General features: G+C 28.0%; 4 protein-coding genes across 4 annotated transcripts; 1 reads left to right on the forward strand and 3 right to left on the reverse strand.

The window, feature by feature from the left end:
- Nucleotides 1–387, forward strand: OCT59_004413 (uncharacterized protein; the record flags this gene model as incomplete). The annotated part of the gene is made up of 2 exons (XM_066148259.1): nucleotides 1–84; nucleotides 151–387. 2 exons carry the CDS (start codon nucleotides 1–3, stop codon nucleotides 385–387), a joined length of 321 nt encoding a protein of 106 aa, XP_065996878.1.
- Nucleotides 388–5097: 4710 nt separating this feature from the next.
- Nucleotides 5098–6961, reverse strand: OCT59_004414 (uncharacterized protein; the record flags this gene model as incomplete). Its single annotated transcript, XM_025310607.2, has 4 exons — nucleotides 5098–6149; nucleotides 6225–6305; nucleotides 6381–6754; nucleotides 6918–6961. The coding sequence occupies 4 exons, from the start codon at nucleotides 6959–6961 to the stop codon at nucleotides 5098–5100; spliced, it is 1551 nt and encodes a 516-aa protein (XP_025180720.2).
- A 1241-nt stretch (nucleotides 6962–8202) lies between these two features.
- Nucleotides 8203–10169, reverse strand: OCT59_004415 (uncharacterized protein; the record flags this gene model as incomplete). Its single annotated transcript, XM_025310608.2, has 6 exons — nucleotides 10020–10169; nucleotides 9452–9916; nucleotides 8532–9339; nucleotides 8426–8458; nucleotides 8302–8337; nucleotides 8203–8225 (listed from the first exon to the last, which is right to left on the reverse strand). Exons 1-6 carry the CDS (start codon nucleotides 10092–10094, stop codon nucleotides 8203–8205), a joined length of 1440 nt encoding a protein of 479 aa, XP_025180721.1. The 5' UTR covers nucleotides 10095–10169.
- Nucleotides 10170–12022: 1853 nt separating this feature from the next.
- Nucleotides 12023–14955, reverse strand: OCT59_004416 (uncharacterized protein; the record flags this gene model as incomplete). The annotated part of the gene is made up of 9 exons (XM_025325550.1): nucleotides 12023–12260; nucleotides 12354–12429; nucleotides 12540–12655; nucleotides 12727–12844; nucleotides 12929–13559; nucleotides 13643–13956; nucleotides 14042–14203; nucleotides 14350–14727; nucleotides 14826–14955. The coding sequence occupies 9 exons, from the start codon at nucleotides 14953–14955 to the stop codon at nucleotides 12023–12025; spliced, it is 2163 nt and encodes a 720-aa protein (XP_025180722.1).
- Between the last annotated feature and the right edge of the window lie 443 nt (nucleotides 14956–15398).

Genomic DNA, 15398 nt, shown 5'->3' on the forward strand with positions numbered 1-15398 from the left:
ATGAATACTTCAAAGCATATAAAAACAATTAAAAATGAAAATGCTCGAAATTTATGGAAGGAAAGTGATGATACTGTTGATCAGGTTATTATAATTATAACAAGTAATATTGAATTTGTATTATAACTTCATAGTTATTTATTTTAATAGCTTCATGTTACAATTTCATCTGCTAATTCAACTACTGAATCAGAAGAAACTTGTCACATATATCAAAAAGTGAATTTTACAGACTTGGAAAAAAGAAAAAAAGTATATGGAATATGTGGAGAATGCAATGAACCTAGAACAGGAGAATATTGGTGTCAACCTTGTAATGCTAAAAGATTTGAGGCAAACTTTAAAAATTGGACTAATGGAAATAAAAATATTGATGAACTAATCTAACAATCACAACTTAATGCTTTGCATCCCTCAAAATTTCTTGAATGGATACCTTTTGAAAATTTTGAAAACGTTATTTATATCACTTAAGGTGGGTTTGGTAAAATTTATTCAGCTAATTGGTCTGAAGGATGTATTGAATTTTGGAATATTGAAAAAATCAAAAATTGAATAGAGAAAAATGTGATAAAGTGATATTAAAAAGTTTAGATAATTCGTCTAATATAAGTACAGATTTTTTAAATGAGGTAAGTAATAAGTATTGCTTTAATTTACAGTATATATTTATGATATAACATATGTTTAATCTCTTTTTAATGATTTTAGATTAAATATTTTATTTCAGATCATTTTCATTGTAATAAAATTATTCCATGTTTTGGAATTACTCAAGATCCAAATACCAAAGATTATATGATGGTTTTGTATTTTGTAAAGATGGGAATTTAAGAAACAATCTAATGAATGACTTGGATTATGAATCTAAAGTTAATCAATTATTTTTTATTATAGATGGACTTTTAGCTATTCATAATGCCGAAAAAGTTCATAAAGATTTTCATTCAGGAAATGTATTAGTTGATAATAATGTACCACTTATTAGTGATTTAGGATTGTGTCAACCAGTAAATGATAATGAGCGAAAAGGAGTTTATGGAGTAATACCTTATATAGCACCGGAAGTTTTACGTGGATATCAATATACAAAAGCAGCAGATATTTACTCATTTAGGATAATAATGAATGAAATTATGTCGGAAGAAATTACTTATAATGATATTCCTCATGATTTTAGTTATTAAAATATGTAAAGGTCTTAGACCAAAAATTTTTGAAGATACACCAAAATTAATTGTAAATTTGATTATTAAATGTTGGGATGCTAAAGCAAAAATAGACCAACTGCTAAAGAATTATGCCAAATATTTAAAAAATGGGCTTGTGAAATGGATGATAAAAATAGTGAAATTTATTCTCAAATAAAAGAGTGTGAAAAAATTAAAGAGAATAAATTAAAAAATAAACAAATGAAAATAAACCTAAAAATTTTCAGTTACATCCACAAGCAATTTATACTAGCAGACTTTTAAATTTCAAAAATCTTCCAGAATCAATAAATTCAACGAAATTATATTCATTTCAATATGATCCAGGTGAACTTTTATTTAAAAATTTTAATAATTAATTTTAATAATCATAATTATTTATGCTATCATTTAATTTAATTGTTACAGTTTCTGAATGTTTGGATTGTCAAATTAAATAAATTGGTAAGATAAATATTTATATTTAGTTTTTAATTACGATGATGAAATAATGAATTTTTAAAAGACCTCGATATATTTGATATACCGATGTATATTAAAAACTCGGAAACCGTAAATGCGTAGATATATAAGTTCCAGACAATAAATATTGGGATAATTTGATATAACGATATTTTTCAATGATTTTTCGTATGGATCTCAACATATCATTATATCGGAGTTTGACTGTAATATTAAATTTTATATTAAATTTTATTTTATTTATTTTCATTTATTTGATTTACCTAAATCCTTGATCTTTTTGTATCAATATAAACTGATAGAGTCTTTTATAAATAGGTACTAAATTTACGACTAAATTTGCTAACATTTTATCTGTAAAATCTTTATTAATTAATTTACTAATTCTTAAATTTTTAAAATAAGAAAATACAAAATTAATATTTGATTTACTGAAATATTTAATCATTGTAAGTGGATTCATATTATGAAACCGGTTTGCGTTTAAAGCGGGTGCCCAAACTGGGTTGAAATTAATAAAAATCTATGCTTAATTCTAAATTTAAAAATCTGCTAGTATAAATTGCTTGCAAAGATTTTTAGACTTATTTTTATTTTATTTTTTTTTTAATGTATATGTACAGTCGTGTCGGAAAGTATATGCAAATATTATATAAAAATATAATAATAATACTCGATTGCTTATGTTACAATACTTCATGTATTTTCATTCTGAAACTTTTCCGCTCATTTGTTCTTTTAGGATGTCATACAATAAGTTGTATGATTATATTAAAAGAAGTCACGAATTTATCAAACTTGAACCAAATGGCAGAACTGTAGGCGAACTTTTCACATTCTTTAAAATTTGAGATTAAAATACGCCTTTTAATTTATTGATACAATTCTTAACAGTTGTTCTATTTTTGTCTTGGTATTCTAACATTTATCAATTAGCTTAGCCCAGAAATTAATTTTGGTGCATATTCAGAAACAGTTGGTTTAGGCTCTTTACATATTTTAAACTATTATAATATAATTATGAAAATATTATTTTAAGGACTTCTGGTTCTATATAAGAATAAACTCCATTTAATATTTTGCTGGTATACACATAATTTAATGTCTCAAAAAATTGTTGATCGATTAATTGCATTACTATGATCGATCAAAAATCAATTGATCGATTCCTTAACCGATCACGTTCGTTTGAATTTAAATGATTGATCATCGATCAATCATAGGCTATATAAGTAATTACGTAAAAATTATCATTATCATTATTAATTTCTTTAGGAGTAAAACGATATAGAAAATATGATTTTTTTATTTGAAATTAAACAGAATGAATTATATGTAGTAAGTAATGAATTTAATACAAATATTTACATATCTGTAGAAACTTAAAATTTCTAAGAAAAATTAAGTATTTAATACAAGGTTGGAACCTTTAAGTGTAATGTGAATAAATGTAAAATAATTTTAATGACTTGTCTCATTTGTCGAATTTAATCAAAGGAAATCTCAATGAATTTTAAAGAAATAATTAATAATTTTTGGACCATGTTTATTATTTGTAATTTATAGTCATATATATTTAATAAAAGTGAACAAAAAGTGCTGACTTAGCCAAGCCTTTAAAAACTTGTTGTCACCTGATCATCAACATTAAGGTACAGCAACATTGATCAGGAAGGGAAAGGGAAGGAAAAGCAAGGGAGAGAACATTTTGCTTAATCTGAAATATACAAAGATACCCTTCAGAAAAACAAAAGGATTGCAGCATCTCAGTGATGCACAACTGTTAGTTTTCATCAAAGGTTTGCACCAAGTTACGGTCACTAATTTCTGTTATTCATGCAGCAAAATCTTACACTCAAAGATTTGTAATCATCTGAAAATTCCTAAAAACAGAGAAGGACGTTTACAGTAGCTGTTCTCCATATGCTAAGACTGCAAACTGTGGCCACGATGTGCTTCCAGTTCTCTGAATTCAAAAATGATTTCAATGAGAATAAATAATTGGCATGAAAAAGATGTCAACTGTTAAAAAGGTTGTGTTTTTTCTTAACAGGTGATTTTAAAATACTGTTGAAAAGGTATGTTTCTCCACAACAGTAGATTTTAAAATTCACCATCTAGATCATACTCCTATCAAGTACTTGCTTATTAGCTTCAATAAAAAGCACTTGGATTGCCTTTCAAACCCTCACAACATTTTAATGATAAAATAATACCTTAATATATTAGGATCATTGATTGCATCTTGAAGTTAACTTTGCAAAATTTTAAACATCATGTGCAGTTGATCTAAATAAAGACAGAATGTGAGTACTATACTGTTATACAAAAAATATGAATGATTGGGTTAGCATGATAACAGAACATTTTGCTTAATCTGAAATATGTAAAGATGCCCTTCAGAAAAACAAAAGGGTTGCAGCATCTCAGTGATACACAACTGTTAGTTTTCATCAAGGTTTGCATCAAGTTACATTTCTGTTATTCATGCTTGCACTCAAAGATTTGTAATCATCTGGAAATTCCTAAAAATAGAGAAGAATGTTCACAGTAGCTGTCCCCTATAAACTAAGACAACAAACTGTGGCCATGATGTGCTTTCAGTTTTCTGAATTCAAAAATGATCTCAATGAAAATAAATAATTGGCATGAAAAGATGTCAAAAAGACCATTAAAAAGGTTGTGTTCCTTCTTAACAGGTGATTTTAAAATACTATTGAAAAGGTATGTTCCTCCTCAACAGTGAATTTTAAAATTCACCATCTAGATCATACTCCTATCAAGTATTTGCTAAGCCCAATAAGAAGCACTTGGATATTGCCTTTCAAACCCTCACAACATTTTAATGATAAAATAATACCTTAATATTTTGCATCTGCTAATGTCTTTTTGAAGTCTCTCTGTTGCAAAGTAAATGGTATAAAAGATTATTAGATCTAAGAAGAAAAGTAATTGCAAAGTAAATGGTATGATAGATTATTAGATATCTAATAAGAAAAGTAATTGCGAAGTAAGTGGTATAATAGATTATTAGATATCTAAAAAGAAAAGTAATAAACTAACTATCATTAGAACATTTTTTTTCGTCAACTTACTACAATTAAAATTGAAACATTTAATCTTCATTATTGGAGTGAAATATTGTAAAAAATAAATGAAATATTTTTGTTGTAAAAAAAAAGAATTATTAAAATTAAATATTGAAAAAAGAATGAATTATCAAAGAGAATTATTTTTGTTGTAAGTAGAAAAGTAACAAGATGAGGGAAAGGTAGAGAGGTATTTATATAGTTTTTTTTCGAGATGTATTTATGTAATAATTCGGTTAATTTGTTCCCAAAGAGTTGGCGGAGATCTTTGAGTCCGAAACAAATCGGAATATATTTAATACTGCTCTTATTTTCCTTGTAATAAAAAAAAATAATCAACAATAAGAATAATAATCCTCTTCTAGGATTCCAAAGTTCTTAGTTTCAACATGCCCATTTGGAAGTTCACGTACTGAGAAGTCCTTACCACTACGAAGAATCACATGACATATCATTTCAAATAACTGTCCGCGGAGACTTCCCATTTCCGATATATCTTTTGCATTATTCATAAATTTGCGCAATTCCTTATTATTATCCTTTTTTAATTTTTCCAAACAAAAATTTGCAACGTGTTCTGAAGCGAAGTAGTAGATAGAATCAGTATATGGATCTTCCTCATCATCAGATGGGAGATTTGTGTGTATATGTATTAATTTGTGAGTAAGCTCGTCACCATTCACAGTTTTACCTTGATAATCGAGTATTTTTGAATCGATTGATGTAACTGCACGCTCAATAATCTTTTCAATGCATTTCAGATTCATACTAGGATCAAAAATCAACCTTGCTATTCCACCACATAGCTTGAACTTTTCCATCACTAATGTTATACTATCAATTTTAAGAAGCTCACAATAGTCTAATACCTCATCTTTTTCCCATACTGGCATATACATACTTTTGCACTTCGATGCTTTAACAAAATCTTTAATTAATTCTTTTTTGGGAGAAGATACCATTATAAGCTTTCCGACATTAAAATCATGACTGATTTGGGGTTTCCTCTCATCGATTATACACCACGTATCTGAATCTTGTGCGAATAGTTTGTATTCGTCAGTATTCACTATAAACGTCATTTTTTCTTTAGGATTTATATATAATGTGAAATCTTTATGATCCATAAGAACCGTCTTTCCTTTCTTAAGAAGCGTAACTAGCAATAATCTTCCAAAATATGTCTTCCCGATTCCAGGGTTTCCGGTGATAAAATATCGCTTGAAGTCTTTATCATTGAATATAAATTCGCGGAAATAAGGATAACACTGTCGATTATATATAGTTGTATATTCACTATCGCCTGGCAATGGTGGCACTCTGAATATTGGTTGATTTGTGTCGATCGTGTTTAAGTTATCAATAAGATTTATTATCTTTTCCGCATCTAGAAAAAGGTATAAGTCAGGATGTTTTTTATTTTTAATAAGGCCAAGGCCAACATTGAAAGAAAAAAAAATACCTTTCTGTTCGAGTTGTGTTAGTTTTCCCTTTTTGGCTTGGTTCTCATTTCCCTCGTCCGAATCTTCTGCTTTCCTTTTGCCTGATCGAATAAAAAAAAATATGTGAGATAACGCGAATTTCTTGTTTGAGAGGTAAACCATTGGGAGACACTTACCAGTGGTGGCGGGCAGTTGTACGATTATGTGGATGCCCACTGGAGGATTATCTAAGAAAATTGTATTAATCGATTGAGTCATCCTAGACAACTTAACACCGCCAAATTCTGCTTGAATATCAGTTTTAATATTTTCAAGTTTTTTTATGATATTATCAGTTTCTTCAATCTCAACCTTCCAAAGATCCACGTTAGAGCTACTAAGAATATCTTCTCTCAGCTCCCAGATTAAGTCCTTGAGGTACGCAACAGTAAAATCTTTAAATGGGATATCACTACCTTTGACGTGAGTTACTTCACTAATAGTAGCCGGAAAAACACCCCTAACATAGTCGCCTAGAATGAAACAATATAAATTTCTTCGAGCCATATTTCTGAAAATGTCGAGAGTTAATAATGTGAGGTTAATAATGTGAGGTTTTGAGAAATAATTTGTGAGGAAAAAAAGAGTTTAGAGAAGCATATATATATCGTAATATATAATTTTGAGTCATACGGCATACGTTATTACTGTATATGTCTCTTAGCATTAGTTACCTTTTTAGCCGATGACCGTCATTTTTTATCAACCCATTTGACATTTTATTATGTGTTATTAGTAAGAAGTTATGATGATAAATACATAAATAACTCTTAGTTGACCTCTGAGTTTACAAGAATTGACTCAAAATATAAGAAGTATTAAATTAATCCCACTCAATCACCCGAAATAATCAAAACAACTACAAAAATTGACTCAAAATATACAAATACAAAGTATACCGAAAAAATTTTCATCAGTACGGATATTTATATAATTACGAAATTTTCGGTTGTACGGATCTGCTATGTTTTTTCACATGATACGCCAACGAAATTGATTAATCATGACTCATTGATTCATGAGTCATGACTAATATTATAACTCTGATATTTCTTATAGTACCTTACGTAAATATACCTTGCAAAAATAATAAAATTATTTTTATATTTCAAAACGAAATTACATTGCCTCTATTTTTTTTTATTGATCATGGTCATCCGATTTTTCCCACGATTCAAAAGTAATACATTATTATTAGACTCGTGTTATTTTGACAACTCTAATGTCATTTTGACACTTTTTTCTTATTTTATAGAAAAGCAGTTTGTTAAAGTGGTAAAGAAGGACGGAAAATACAGAAAATGGCAAAAAAAGATATGAGTCATGTCAAAAATCAAGAAAAAAAGATGAACGTAGCAATACCACCGAAAAGTTTGTCAGTTACACATGCCGGGTTGTGATTTCGGATAGTAGTCACATTTTAATCAATTACGCCAGATTAGATTAAATAATCGATTTTCCGCTTTCTCTTCACTATAAACTCATATTTAAAAAGAAGAGTCACGTAATAAGCCAAAACGACATTTATGGTTAAAAAATGTTCGTTCAAATTTAAGTCATTAGAGAAAACGAGTAAACGATATTATAATAAGGATACGATGTATCGAGATTCGAGAATAGTTGTGTAACCGCAAAATTTCTAACGCCGCCAAAAAGAATCAAAAAAGTGATATTAAACCAGTTCACCTTTGCGTTCAGTTTAAATAAAATGATTTCTATTATTTTGTTGTAGGAATGCTAACCGGAAAAAAAACGAATCGTGCTTTATTTATTCGTGCATATAAAACTTACTTACAATAAAATTATTTATTAATTCGTAAAAAATAAAGCGCGCATGATAATAAATATTACAATACGTGATAAAAAACTACCTTAAATAAAAGATATAAAATTTAATACTTTTAAAAGTGGAAGGATACAAATAAAAATATTACCAAATATCAAAATATTAACTGTCCATCATTCATCGTCTTCATTAAGATCTATACATAATAATTATAAAAATCAATTAATATATTTACATAAAAAAGAATTATAATTAAAGAAAAATATCTTTACCTAATTCACTTAATTGACAATCCATACATTCAGAAACTATAAATCAAATAAATTAAATGATAGTGTAAATTATAATTACATAAACATAATAATTATTTATAACTAAAATGCATATAACACATACTTAGATTTGATAATGGTGAAGGAGTGTTATCATCTATTTAAAACATCAAGGATAGATTATAATGAGAATATGATTCACATTAATTTTTTTAAAAAATAAAATTTACCTGAATGTGAATTAGTTGAATTTGTTGGTTCTGGAAGATTTTTGAAACTTATTTGTCTACTAATATAAATTGCTTGCGGATGTGATTGACTTCTAGGTTTGTTTTTTAATTTATTCTTATTGCATTTTTTTATTTGAGATTTAATTTCACTGTTATTATTATACATCTCAATTTTCCATTTTTTTAATTGTTGATATAACTCGTTTGCGGTTGGTCTATTTTTAGGGTTAGCATCCCAACACTTAGTAATCAAATCTGCAATTAATTTTGGAGTACCTTCAGAAATTTTTGGCCTATGTCCTTTACATATTTTAATGGCCAAAATATGATCATGAGGTTCCTCATTATAGGGAATTACTTCTGACATAAGTTCATTCATTACAATTCCAAATGAATAAATGTCTGATGCTTTTTCATATGGATGTCCACGTAAAACTTCTGGTGCCATATAAGGTATCACACCATAAGTTCCTTCATTACCTGATTCGTTATCATGATTTGCCGGTTGACACATTCCTAAATCACTAATGTGTGGACGACCAAATTCACCATATAATATATTGCCTGAATGAAAATCTTTATGAATTCTTCCAGAATTGTGAATATTTAGAAGTCCACTCGCAATTTCTGTTAAATTCTCAATTTTTGAATTATAATTAATAGGTTTATGTCTATTAATTAAATGCTGTCTCAAATTTCCATTTGCACAATAAAACAAAACCATCATATAATCTTTAGTAGTTGGATCTTGAGTTATCCCATAACATTGAATAATATCAAAAATATAAATCTGAAGATGAGATTTGATCTATTTAAAAAAAAAAATCAATTTAATATATACTTTACGTTACACAATAAACAAATCATGTGATCTAATATTGAATTTAATAATTTAATTGGTTAATTAATTAATTAATTACCTCATTTAAAAACACTTTACTTAAGTTAGAAGAATTATCCAAACATTTTAACGCGACTTTAACATTTGGACATCTATCCCATTTTTGATTTTCAATATCCCAAAATCTAATAAATCCTTCAGGCCAGTTAGCAGAATAAATTTTCCCAAATCCACCTCTGGTAATGTAAGTGATATCTTCAAATTTTTCATAAGGTATCCATTCAAGACATTTTTTATAATGTACAGCATTAAGTTGTGATTGTTGTATTAATTCATCAATATTTTTGTTTCCACTAGTCCAATTTTTAAAGTTTTCTTTGAATCTTTTAGAATTACAAGATTGACACCAACGCCTTCCTGTTCCCGGTTCATTACATTCTCCACAAATTCCATAAATTTTTTTTCTTTTTTCTAAATCTTCCATGAGAATTATCTTACTACCTGTTTCATTAATACCTTCTAATGGAGAAATTATAACATTAAGCTATTAAACAAATGATTAAGAATTATTATGATTAATTTTTAGTTAAAAAGTTAATTTTTTAAAGAATTTAACATTGTTTATTAAAAATAATTATTATTTTTACCTGATATTTATTATTAGCATTTTTAATCCATAAATCTCTAGCTTTTGTTTTAGGATTAGTTCCACTCGTATTCATATTTTATTAATTAAATTTGGACGTTTTTAATATTAAATAAATAGATAATTAAATTAAGAGAGGTAAAGTTAATATGAAGGAAAAGGTCATCACTTAAAGCGTTTTTATTGTGAGAATATTGTTATACAAAAAATGCGGCAAATGAAATAAATGATAAATAATTAACTATTTTTAGATTTGATGGCGTTACTCTTTGTTACACCACGGAAGCGAATTTACTGCTCCAAACAATGTGATTAGTTGTTGAGTCCATGATTCACGAGAACACAATTGTATTAACTTAACTTTTTTTGATTATCAAGACTTTTCTAGACCGGACTAATGAAAACGCCAAACACAATATTCACCGATGCCTTGGAGCCCTCCGAAGGAGGTGAGCATCGATGTATCCATGGAATAACAGGCTCATCTCATTGTATATGTCGTATACACCGATGGATTTTATAATTTTTTATACCGGTGGAATAATTGACAGAAAAATCCATCAGTGTATACATACGTATATCGCGGGCAAATTTCGGAGGTTTGGCCAATTGCCCTGTACCCCCCTTATTACGCGAATTTTTATTATTAATAGAAGGTATAAATTAATTAGGGTATTGTTGCACGTCACACCTAAGATATTTGTTGGATTATTTAAATAATATTAAAATCAATGGAGAATGTGACTTTTTTTTTGAGGGGTACCATACATAGGGAACTAGGGGAGGTACTATGGCCCGTGATATACGGTGGGATTGATTGCATTTTATGATTAAAAATTTAATTGATCGATTAACTTTTTATGGTACATATAAGCTCCCAAAAAATATTCAGATTAGACGTGCATAAAAAGTGTAGAAGTCTTTATGATTACAAAAATTATGTTATTGAATTTGTAATTTAATAATTTTTTGTAAGCCTTATGGGTCTTATCAAAAATGCTCACATGTAAGATGCGGCTACTATAGAATCAATTACCGTACACATACAGTTATTTTCAAAAACCGCCAAAGATTGACACGTACATGAAAGTATTTTATTATTACCAAATCTTTCAAAAGATCCTGAAATAGCTGATCCAATAATATCATTGAACAAATTTTTAGTGTAATTGGAGAGGAAGTTTATCGAATAAATAATGACAGCATATTATATATTAAATTTTGTAGACCCAAATTTCCAAAGTTCCTGCATTCACATTAAAATTTACTAGTTTGTTATTTTTATCTTGATAATTAAAGAATTAAATTTAGTATTTTATTATAAATTATGATTTAAATAACTATTATAGATTTTAAATTATAAAAATTATAATAAAATAATAAAATTGTAAATTACATTTTGAATTGTGTTTTTTAACACTTAGCAAATTTTGATTAAATATAATAGGTGTATATCGGTATTTATATTTAATAGAATAATAGAAGATGAAAATATAATATATCATACATACTGTATATGTACCATTTGTCTTTTTACGAATTTTAAATTGTAAGATACCAGTTGATTCCCCATTCAGTTTTGACACGTTTTTTTAGGGTCGATCACAATTTCCTCATCAGAGTGTACACCTCTTTAATAGCTGGATTTACGTAATGCCGGCTGGAATTATCAAAAAGGAAAATTTCGTAGGTTCATTTTCATTTTTATTCGCCAATATCCAATATGCAGTATTTCTTAATTATGATCAGACGTGACCAGAATAATTTTGAAATCCCTCTTTCGTGCAAACTACCGGCTAGTTACCAGGATACTATACAGAACAGTACGGTATATATGTGGACCCTTTGAAATAATTATGCGGCAAAGTGATTTTTTTTTTATTAATAAAATGAATAATATAATATTAAATAATATTTTTAACTAAATGACGAAAATTTAAATATTAATCAACACTTAATCAACATACTTATTAAATATAATAAACCAATTCCTTGAAAGATATCTTAATTAACTTCAACTACTCTACTACTAGTAGTAGAATTATTATATATTTCTGAACTTCTATCCTTTGTTAAATTAAGATTAAAGGATTTAGAAACATGAATCTCCAATACATTACGTAAATTTGTGATAAATCCCGTATCATTATCAACTAATTGCACAAGTTCGATCATGTGTAATGATTCTTTAATTGCAATAAAGTGTAATGCAACTGATTCACATGTTGAAGGATGTAATGGACTGAATAATTTTGTAAATAAAAAGGTCGTAAAGAAACAAAGTTATTAATTAAAAATTTTTTAAAAAAAAGAAAGATTCTTTATAATGTCTTACCCAACTCTGACATTATTTTCTAAACAAACAATATCTGCATCTGGTGTCTCCGTTTCTAGATACTTCTTTATGAAATCTAGTAATTTACAATATCGTTAAAATCCTTTTTTTTTTAAAAAAAAAAAAAAAAAAAAGAGGAAGAGAATAATAATAATGAATTTTCTTCTATTTTCTTAATTATATTACCTGATTCATCCAAGAATGGTTCTAATTGATTTGGCTGATTTCCATTCCCAATAACGATTTGATCATTTTGTATTACCTTTGCTCCTAATGGAGCTGCTACTAAATTTCTAATAGCTCTATTAGAAATTAACAAAATAATTAATATAATCTCGATAAAAATAAATCAACGAAATAAAGTAATCCTTACTTCTCATTAGGTCGCTTTTTATTAGGAACCATCACAGTAAATCTTCGAACATGTTTTGATCTGTTAACGACAAAAACATGTATTGTAAATACTTTACCCACATATACTTTAGATGTAACTGTAGAGTAATAAGAATAATAAATTGATTAACATTATTATTAAAGTAAATAATGACTTTTATAAGATTAATAGTGAAAAATACCTAAAAACGATACAACAACTCCATCGCCAACTTCTACTTCTGCGGGTTTCTCTGTTAATGGGGTTCTTCCACTTATAAGAATTCCATTACTAAGATTATGATCATCAGGTATTGTGGGAAGACCTGAATATTGTCTCCTTCCACGTCCATTAGTTTCAGCTGAGAAAAAACTTTTAGCTGTAGGTGTCATTGAACCGGTTGGTGAAAATAAATTACCACTTCTTGCCGATGAAGGAGATGTTATTTGACCCGGTCTTGATTGAAGTGAAGATCTTTGATTTTGAGGCACACCTGGCGGCGGATAGGTATCTTCACGTCTACGCAAATTAGATAAATCTAACATACAATTCCATCTAGATTCAATACTTCTACTTTTCATACCATCATGAACGGGTGACCCTTTAACAACAATGGATACATGTCGTTGACGATCTTCAGATGATGGTGTATATAAAGAATTGACTGAAAAGACTGAAGCTGTAGATGAACGACGTGAAGTAGGTCGTGAGTGGGGATTTGGTGTAGGGTAATATGTTGGAGCTAATTTTGGAAAAGAAGGGTCATCAAGAATCGTTATATTATATAAAAATGTCACTTGGTCAACTGGATTAAGAATTAACGGGAATTTATCCTAAAATAATGAATTATATTTTTAGAAAAAAAAAACATTAAAATATTCGAATAACAAACTCCAATAAGTAAAGTATTACACACTTTCTTATCCTTGGGTCCCCAATCATATCTTGTCACAAAACCGTAAGCAATTTCTACATTAACCACCTCAACAGAAAATGAGCCACCTGCATCTGTATTATTTTCTAACTCAACAGACATCATTAAAGCATTATCTAAAGGTGACACACTAGTAGTTCTCATACGAACATTCAATGCTGATTTTACTGACAGAATTTTTCGAAAATCACGTCTAGACTGGTATGAACTTGAATGAGAATTTACTCTTTTAATATCCGGATATAAACGTGATGGAGGTAACAAAAGACTATTTGTAGATTCTTCAAAAGATGGATCTATTACAAAATATAATTAGTAAAAAGTAAAATAAATTCAATCAAAAAAAATTTTTTTATGTAATTTAAATTATTTATTACAAACCATCATTTAACCCTTCTAATAGATTCATATTTCCAAAATTCTCAGGAGCATATAAATCAGCTTCTGGTGATTTTACGTCAATTTGAACTTTGGGTTGAGGTTTCTGCGTCACTATTGTGCTAAGAGCTAATGCAGGTGTTTGAGCTCGGGTTTTAACATAAGCTAGTATTAAAATTTTAACAATTAAAAATAAAAAATAAAATTCGATTAATGTAAAGTTTATAAAAGTTTATAATCTTGATCATCAAATCATAGGAAAAAAAAAGAAAGAAAGAAAGAAAAAAAATATATATAAATAAATAACTCACCTACGGGTACAATTAGGGGAAAAACACCATTCCAACAACCATTCCTTTCAATGACCACCATTTGACGATCCTTTAAATTTGGATTGTATAAATATGAGTATATAACAGAACCTTCTGTTGGTTTACTAATTCTTTTATCCATTGGAGGTGGCAAAGGAGTTCCAGGTATTGATGGTGAAGTAGCTGTTGAACTTGCTCGAGAAGGTAAACGATATACAGCAGGAGGATTTGGTGAAGGAACAGATAAAGTACTAGCATCAATAATTGATGCTTCAACAAATATATCCAATTGATGAAAATAATTTATTGCAGCATCTTGATCAGATAGACCAGAATCAGCAGGAAGACCAATTATAAGATAAAAATGAAGTGTTTCATCTTTAAAAATGAAAAATAAAGGAAATTAGTAATTAAATAAAATAATAATTATTAAGAATACCTAACAAAAGAGTTAATAACAATAAAAAAAAAAGAACCATAATACGCAATAGTCCTCGCCTTTGTAGTGAAAATAGAATCAACTTCTTCCTTGGTACATTGTATACTTCCGTTAGGTACAGCAATGTCCAAGGTCAACTCATTAAATAACGTTTCCTGAGCTCTCATGCTTACAACAAAAATTAATTATCGTTACAAATAGAAAAGAGGTGAAGAAAGAGCAGAATGTGAACTTCGAAAAAAAATCTTTTTGAAATTAGTTAAATAACGACCACGTGGAATGTATCACCTACAATAATAAAATCCGACGTAAATATTGACACAAAAGTGTATGATTTTCCAAGTCACGTGCAAAAAAAAGGCTTTATATGGTAACTAAATACTACCAATTACTAGGTAATTCTACCTAAACTTGACCAAAACTTGATAATTCATTAGGAAAATGTTTTTTTTTTTAAGATATAAACAGTAAACAAATAAATATTATGATAAGCGTGCACAAATTTATTATCAAACCCAAATTAAGTTAACCTAAAATATATAAAAAAACGAAATTTACGTATTAAAACTTTTCTAATATGATATTACTAAGACTGCAGAAAATTTGATAT

This window comes from Rhizophagus irregularis, chromosome 12, assembly GCF_026210795.1.
Source record: "Rhizophagus irregularis chromosome 12, complete sequence".
Classification (NCBI taxonomy): Eukaryota; Fungi; Glomeromycota; class Glomeromycetes; order Glomerales; family Glomeraceae; genus Rhizophagus; species Rhizophagus irregularis.